This window comes from Mytilus galloprovincialis, chromosome 5 (genome assembly GCF_965363235.1).
Source record: "Mytilus galloprovincialis chromosome 5, xbMytGall1.hap1.1, whole genome shotgun sequence".
In the NCBI taxonomy this organism is placed as follows: domain Eukaryota; kingdom Metazoa; phylum Mollusca; class Bivalvia; order Mytilida; family Mytilidae; genus Mytilus; species Mytilus galloprovincialis.
The window spans coordinates 41,596,168-41,604,548 of record NC_134842.1 but is presented as its reverse complement, the minus strand read 5'-3'; the positions used below and the strand labels follow the sequence as shown (position 1 = coordinate 41,604,548).

Genomic DNA, 8,381 nt, shown 5'->3' with positions numbered 1-8,381 from the left:
AATCAAAAAAAGTAAATCAACACACTATGCAAGAAAAAAAATTGACATGTATGGACTTCGATAACTTCATGCAGAATCTAGTGAAAGAAAAAAGTGTGTATCTTAATCGTCTAATTTTAATTGGTACCAATTTAAATCTATAATTTTATCAGTGACTGAAGCGATGTTGTGAAAATTTTTTCAGGTAAAGCGTAAACTCCTAATTTAGGTGAGCCTTTTATAAGGCTTCTGGGAATAAAGCCAAAATGCAAAATTACTTTTGATGTCCTGTAATCGATATGTGTTTCCATTGTAAGTTTGATTGAAGATATAGACCTAAATATTTTGTAGATTAACATTTTTTGAGTGAGTAATTTATGGGTGATGGAAGATTAGATCTATTATTTTTTAAGAATCCATTGTCAACCAACATTAACTTACACATGTTACATTCTAACTATTAGCCAATAAACCGTTTGCCTTTCAAAAACGTAGAACACTTTTGGCTTTCGAACTTGAAGGAGTTTTATTCAATACGTAATTTCTTGGTCCGTGCATGATACCACTCCACTACAAATGCTGATATACAATAACTTACAATTTATATTCATAAATGACTGTATTGTGATAAGTCTAGTAAATGCACACACATGAACGTCGTTCATTTGTAAGTTACATTCATAATAGCTATTTTGTTTTGTTTTTATTTATGAAGTATTTTTGTTGTTGGTGTCGTTGCATTACATGTAGCCCATAGAACATAAAGTTTAAGATTCAACATATCAAGTTACCGAAGAAAAAACTAGTGTAATAATAGAGCAATACAAACAAACACTCTCATAGAAATGAGTAATTTCAACTGTTTAATACAAATATAGCAGAAATCATATACCATTGAGCATTACTTGCTATTATTGAAAATTGCGATTAATCTAAACTTCTCTTAATTCAATGTACAAAAAGAGAAAACATTAATCATTGTTTGTCAGTTTTTAAAGGTCGTTTTTTCGAAAGAAAAAAAAACCCAAACCAAGCTTATTTTAACCTTTAAAAAAATCAGTTTTATGGTTCGGGATATGATGCTCGAAATTCAAACATATAATTATTGGAAAAACTCATTTAAGACCGTTTGCTATACTTGTGTGTACAATTCGCACGATTGGAATTATGAAATCCTTATTCGTGATGTTTTAATGGAAAACGTTTAAGGGCTAAAACAGTGCAATGAAAAATATCATTTGGAATTATCTGAAAGTTATTCCCAGATTAAAGATAAACTGTTGTAAAGAATTGTGTTATGTTTATGACCATATTGATGATGATATATGCCAATATTTGAGTGTCAATTAAGATTAAGCATGCAAGTTTGAAATTCCCCAAAAAATGTTAAAGTAGACTTGCATAAAATAAAAACGCCTTTCAATCTGCATTTTCTACATTGCTTCACTGATAAATCGCCACAAACGTTTTTTTGTCGTGCGATTGTTCTGAAAAGTATCAGAACTCAGATTGACGATACATCATGTTGCAAAAAATGTTTTGTTTAAACGGGTTTTTTTAAAAGAGGAGAGAAAGATACTAGAGAGACTCATAGATAAACAAGACGGACAACCTCATGAATAAAAAAGAAACAAACAAACGGACAAACAGTAGGACACAGAACACAACATAAAAACAAAGTAACACGAACAAAAACAAAAACAAGGCGTGAGTCTGAAATGTAATTCAACTTTAAAAGACGTATTTATGTTCACAAATAGAAACATATACTTTTAACAACAATTGTCATTCATCTTACTCACATTTTCTTTAAAAGAGGGACGAAAGATACCAAAGGGACAGTCAAACTCATAAATCTAAAACAAACTGACAACGCCATGGCTAAAAATGAAAAAGACAAACAAACAACAGCACACACGACACAACATGGAAAACTAAAGAATAAACAACACGAACCCCACCAAAAAACTAGGGGTGATCTCAGGTGCTCCGGAAGGGTAAGCAGATCCTACTCCACATGCGGCACCCGTCGTGTTGCTTATGTAATAACAAATCCGGTAAATAGTCTAATTCGGTAGGTCACATTCAGGAAAGGGAAGGGGATTGTAGTTACGACGTAAGGAACATATCCGATATCATTTGTCTTCAACAAGACATTCAAAAACAACTGTTTCAATAATTTAAAGCGATGACGTCAACATAAAGACGTACATTATGTTACACACTACGGTAATTTATATCATCAAAAAAAGTCCAGTGAAAGTTTCATTTATTAGAAAATCTCAGTTTCTAATAAAATATACTCTATAAGGTTTTTGTCGTAATGAAAAAGATATATACGCCAAACAATCTAAATTATACTGATGCTTATATATTAAGACCTCAAGTAAACGATTGCCACACCCAATGTGATGATGATGCGAGTGATCCCGATTGCATTGTATAATGTATATTTACTCTGTTTATATTCTATACAGAAGTTCAGATTTGACAGATAACAGTACAATACTGGTACATTGACATGTGATGCGGCAAAATGATTATTCTGCTGATCTTGGTAAACTATTATATTACAGATATCAACCATTAGACTTTTTGACGTTGCAATGCATTCACTCTGTGAAAAATCAAATGTATATATGATCTCATTTTATCCACTTTAATTTATGTCTTTTATTTAATAGTAGTACATATTATCACTTGATAAAAAATACCTTATTCACCAGTAGGAAATTTACGATTTTGTCATTATCACGTGGACGTCAGAAAACATTATTCATGTAAAAAGTAAATTGGATGCTTTAAACTAACATAATTCATTTAAGTGTTTGAAGTTATGATATATCAAATGCAGTTTATAAAACCCAATACTCTCACACATCAATTTTCAAAGTGCAAATAACATAGTTTATATATGTAATCTAGGAACTATATAGGTAAACAAATACCCGTTTTAGATCAATTAATGCCATATAAGTGCAGTTTTCAGTGAAGTCAGTAAGCATTATATATCTTAGCGTAAACATTTATATTAAACATTTAATAATAAAACTACTATCTGAATTAACTGCATTCAATTTTTTTTTAATAGTGTTAAATTACACAAAAAGTATCTTATTATTAATAATAAAAAAGATAGTATAGCCGGCCTGATGTTGTAATTTTCAGCATTTCAAATCGTTTAAGATCAAAAGTTTTTCCTTTAATTTATGATTCAAATAATTATAAAAAAAAAACAACTAGTAGTTTGTCCAAACATTTTTACTCGCATTGTTTGAAGTGAAGGAAATCGTAAATTTATATTTTTTATTGTTTTAGTTTTTGCTTTTTTGTTTAGATATTTGTAACAGTAACTGGATATGATCTTAAATGTCCAGCCAAAGCAGAATGGAGATTGAGAGCAAACGTGTCGTGTTATTCAGATTCCAAATATGTTTGTTTGTTCCATTTACTGAAAGGAAAATACGAGGAGAATTGTTTAGGTTCAGATCAAAGTAGTATAGGTAAAACTAGTTGAAAACTCGTTTCTTAAAATCTAGATTTAATAAGTATAGGTTAGTTATTTATTTTGATTTACTGGCTTTTGTACTTAATAATTGTAAAGCAGTAACAATAAAAAATACAGATGTTGTAATAGCACATAAACCTTTTGAATTCCGTATTAGAAATCAGCCATTGAATGTTATGCAGTGTGTTTGCTGATATCCAACGTTTAGTATTACCAATATTAATGTTACACGATTTATATATATATATATAAATAGGGTGTGTTAGTACATTCCATTTATAACCTACTCATTCATTGCAATATTCTCTGATTTCTTAACGTATGTATATATTTGCCTTGTATTTAGAAAAGGTTTTTCCGGACTTCAACTTGTCGCCATAATATTTTGTCATACTTGTTATTCTGTCTCCATTAAGTATATGCCTTATCGACTTTAAGTTTGATTTGTTACCTTAATATATAGATATCAGAAAGTCTTGTAATAATTATACCAAGGTATTTCGAAAAGATTTCGAATCTTAACTTGAAAAACAAAATTTTACGAAAACAAAAAATAAACACTTTAGTTGTCCTGTGAAATGTTAGGGGTTTTGTTTGCCGCAAAAATAAGCATAACAATACAATACAATACAGTAATAATATTACAGCATAGATAGTTGTGTTAAACGTGATATATAATATTGGGTTACTAACAGCATGCTTTAAATCATCAGCATTTCATGTTTTTATTTTAGTCTGAGCTTGTTTTGAACATAAGTCAACTAATGTGCTTTTTATTTGTATCATTTACTGTTGAGTACAAAGTTAAAATTAATTATTAAAAATGTAACAGTAAATTGAAAATTGCACAGAAGTCTTCGATAATATACAATCCACAATATATAAAGTAGGGTTTCTACTTTAAGGAAGTAAGCTAGTGTTCCAACCGTTGTTCAATCTAGCCATATGTAATGCTGATAGATATCAACCTATTGTGTTCACCACCTATGGTAACAGTGAATGTATCCTTAGAAAATCAGAGTGTGCTGGAGAGGGACAGGTTGTATACAGTAATGAGTCGTATAGCAAAGATATAACCTGTCACTGTGACTACACGAAGGGATATACGTTTGTTTCAAGACCAAATAACACTTGTTTCTGTAACCCATCAATGGAAGATTGCTCGTGTTTCAGAGTAAACTGTTCAAACCTGTCATCTGGTGAGTTTTTCAATGAGCGAGTGAGAAAGGCGAAAACATGTATGTCTTATCCTTATTTATGACATGTACTCTAATAATTGAAATTACTTTAACACTGTAATTGTAATTGACATAAGTGTTGCTATAAACAATTAAAATAATTAATTTTAAAAGATAACGTATCATCTTTAATGTATATTTGTTTACGACCAAGCGTTGTCCGTTCGTCTGATGTGTTTGAGCTTTGAATTTTATTGTTTTCCAATTTATCATTTTTCTACTGATTTGAACGACACAATATTTGAGCTTCAAATTTTTACAATTAATGTCAATTTCGGTATTCCAAATGATATAGCCAGACGGCCAAAATTGATAACACAACTTTTAAATATTTAGACACAAGTTAATTTATCTTTGAACAAAATGTTCAAAAATTGATAAAAACTGATGTTATGTTTTTTAGACTAGTACATGTATATATGATTAGTATATTGACAATAAAAATTCAGTTTGGATACATAATCTCGGGAACATTGTTTCAAATACAAGATAAACATATATACTCTAATATTAAAGGACTACTCCGATATTACTAACTAGAAATGGAGAGTGTGTTGTAGCAAAGCTTAATTCACCCTCTTTGATGAAGAGTGTTTTCCTATTTAATGTAACGAGTCACAACAGACCACATTAATTGAAATCAAAATTATCCTCACATATGGCTACATCAAACTGATTGCAAGAATTGTACTCATTAAAGGAAAATCACTGTACATTAACAAGATAGCAATAGGGGTAAACAAATAATAAATAGAAGTACACATTTCATGTGAAGAATGAATGAATTGATCCACTTCATTATCTGTGTTTTTTCCTACAGATTATCGATGCATCACAGATGGAGATATAAAAGCGAAGACGACATGTCAGGAAATACATCAACAAGTGTAAATTATATCATTACAAGACAATATGATTTTTATAGGACCGCAAAGATTTTTTGTGGTCGTATATTGGTATTACGTCGTCGTCGTCGTCGTCGTCCAAAACAGTGGGTTTCCGGACAGTAACTTTAGTAGAAGTGAATAAAAATCTATGAAATGTTAACACAAGGTTAAGTTTTAGTGTATGGATATCTACGAAAATTATAGGTTATATAAGAAGTTGTCTGAGGGGAACATTTTTTCTTATTTGAAATTTCAGAAATTATAAATAAATTTCATCAAATATTTAATATTTTTGGTTAAAAAAAGAGCCGGAGTTGGTAATTCAATACGCAACAGCATAGTGTAGTGCACAAAAAAAAAATATAAATTCAAAACTATTGAACCAATTATACGTTCTTTGACTGTGTCAGATACCTATCAAGTCAAGTATTTCATTTCAATCCAATGCAGACATGTATCAAGCGCGAATAGTGTGTCCATTTTTGCTCTAATTGTACAGGATTGGACCTTTGTGGTCGTATTCAGCTGCGCTCAGAGAAAGAATTTATTTAGGTATGAAAACATGTGGAATGATCGAGGTTTTGCATTAAAATGTTTCCTTAGCGCCTTTTATCATACAGGTATACAAAAATAACCACACTACACGTTACTGCGTAAGGGACAACAAGTTATTACCAAAAACACTGTTTCATTCATGGAAATGCTTAAATACTTTTTTAAGCTCACCTGGTCGAAAGGCCAAGTCAACTTTTCGCATCACTTGGCGTCCGGCGTCCGTCGTCCGTCGTCGTCGTCGTCGTCTGTCGTCGTCCTGCGTTAACTTTTACAAAAATCTTCTCCTCTGAAACTACTGGGCCAAATTTAACCAAACTTAGCCACAATCATCATTGGGGTATCTAGTTAAAAGAATATGTCCGGTGACCCGGCCAACCAACCAAGATGGCCGCCATGGCAAAAAATAGAACATAGGGGTAAAATGCAGTTTTTGGCTTATAACTCAAAAACCAAAGCATTTAGAGCAAATCTGACAGAGTATTATTGTTCATCAGGTCAACATCTATCTGCCTTGAAATTTTCAGATGAATCGGACATTTCGTTGTTGGGTTGCTGCCCCTGAAATGGTAATTTTAAGGAAATTTTGCTGTTTTTGGTTATTATCTTGAATATTATTATAGATAGAGATAAACTGTAAACAGCAATAATGTTCAGCAAAGTAAGATCTACAAATAAGTCAACATGACCAAAATGGTCAGTTGACCACTTTAGGAGTTATTGCCCTTTATAGTCAATTTTTAACCATTTTTCGTAAATCTTAGTAATCTTTTAGAAAAATCTTCTCCTCTGAAACGACTGGGCCAAATTTAACCAAACTTGGCCATAATCATCATTGGGGTATCTAGTTAAAAATGTGTCCGATGCCCAACCAACCAAGATGGCCGCCATGGCAAAAAATAGAACATAGGGGTAAAATGCAGTTTTTGGCTTATAACTCAAAAACCAAAGCATTTAGAGCAAATCTGACATGGGGATTAACTTGTTCATCAGGTCAAGATCTATCTGCCCTGGAACTTTCAGATTAATCGGATAATCGGTTGTTAGGTTGCTGCCCCTGAATTGGTAATTTTGAGGAAATTTTGCTGTTTTTTGTTATTATCTTGAATATTATCATGGATAGAGATAAACTGTAAACAGCAATAATGTACAGCAAAGTAAGAACTAAAAATAAGTTAGTATGACCAAACTGGTCAATTGACCCCTAAGGAGTTATTGCGCTTCATAGTTAGAAAAATTTGAAGATTTTCAATAACATTTTCCACAGAAAGTACTGTTATAGATAGAGATAATTGTAAGCAGCAAGAATGTTTAGTAAAGTAAGATCTACAAACACATCACCATCACCAAAACACAATTTTGTCATGAATCCATCTGTGTCCATTGTTTAATATTCACATAGACCAAGGTGAACGACACAGGCTCTTTAGAGCCTCTAGTTTGTTTAAAACTAAAAATCCATAAGCCGATGCCGAAACCGAAACCGAAACCGATACCGAAATCAAAACCAAAAATAGTAGTGAGAAAAATCATGTAAATGGTAATTCTAATGCAACAACATTTGTAACGTTCATTTTGATTGGATAACGTCACTTATTTGCATGGCATCAATTGACAATTGATGCTATGGGACGTACGCGCAAGCGCAGATGGCATATGACAGATTTTAAATACATGTTTTAACATTGTTTTCTGTCAGTTTCATTAGAATGGAGATAACTGTATTGTATTTTTAAGCTCCGACGGCATCAATTGGGGATTTGATGGTCGCATATACCCGTTTACTGTCGCCGCTAACGCGTCGCCAGTAAACTTAATTTGCGACCATCAAATCCCCAATTGATGCCGTCGGAGCTTAAAATACAATACAGTTATCTCCTAAATGTTTTAATGCTCAATCAATTCAACCCTGTTACTCCATTATGTTGTGTGAAATTTGAAAACACTAGATTCAGAATTACTTCAATTCAACAATTAACATGAATCTATCAAAGTATCAAAGTGAAATTCAAAGAGTGTTAGATATTGAATATACTAACGCAAGTTATATATAATTTAGATACAAATTTACTAAAATACATAAATAATGTGAGGATACGACAGAGGAATAAATGAGCGGTACGTAAAAGCTAGCAAAATAATCTTTTTATGGTTTTGATTTGGTTAAAATGTTACCTTACATATGAACAAATGCTTTGATGTTTGATAATAGCAAGA

General features: G+C 31.6%; 1 protein-coding gene across 1 annotated transcript in view; it reads left to right on the top strand.

Moving 5' to 3' along the window:
* The first annotated feature begins 2,454 nt into the window (after positions 1–2,454).
* The window catches only part of LOC143075828 (uncharacterized), a 33,181-nt gene continuing 27,254 nt past the window's right edge, over positions 2,455–8,381 (top strand). Inside the window, exons 1-4 of the mRNA XM_076251406.1 lie at positions 2,455–2,536; positions 3,317–3,482; positions 4,393–4,686; positions 5,546–5,612. Of these exons, the coding sequence (XP_076107521.1) occupies positions 2,516–2,536; positions 3,317–3,482; positions 4,393–4,686; positions 5,546–5,612 (548 nt within the window). The 5' untranslated portion in view covers positions 2,455–2,515. The remainder of the gene's footprint in view (positions 2,537–3,316; positions 3,483–4,392; positions 4,687–5,545; positions 5,613–8,381) is intronic.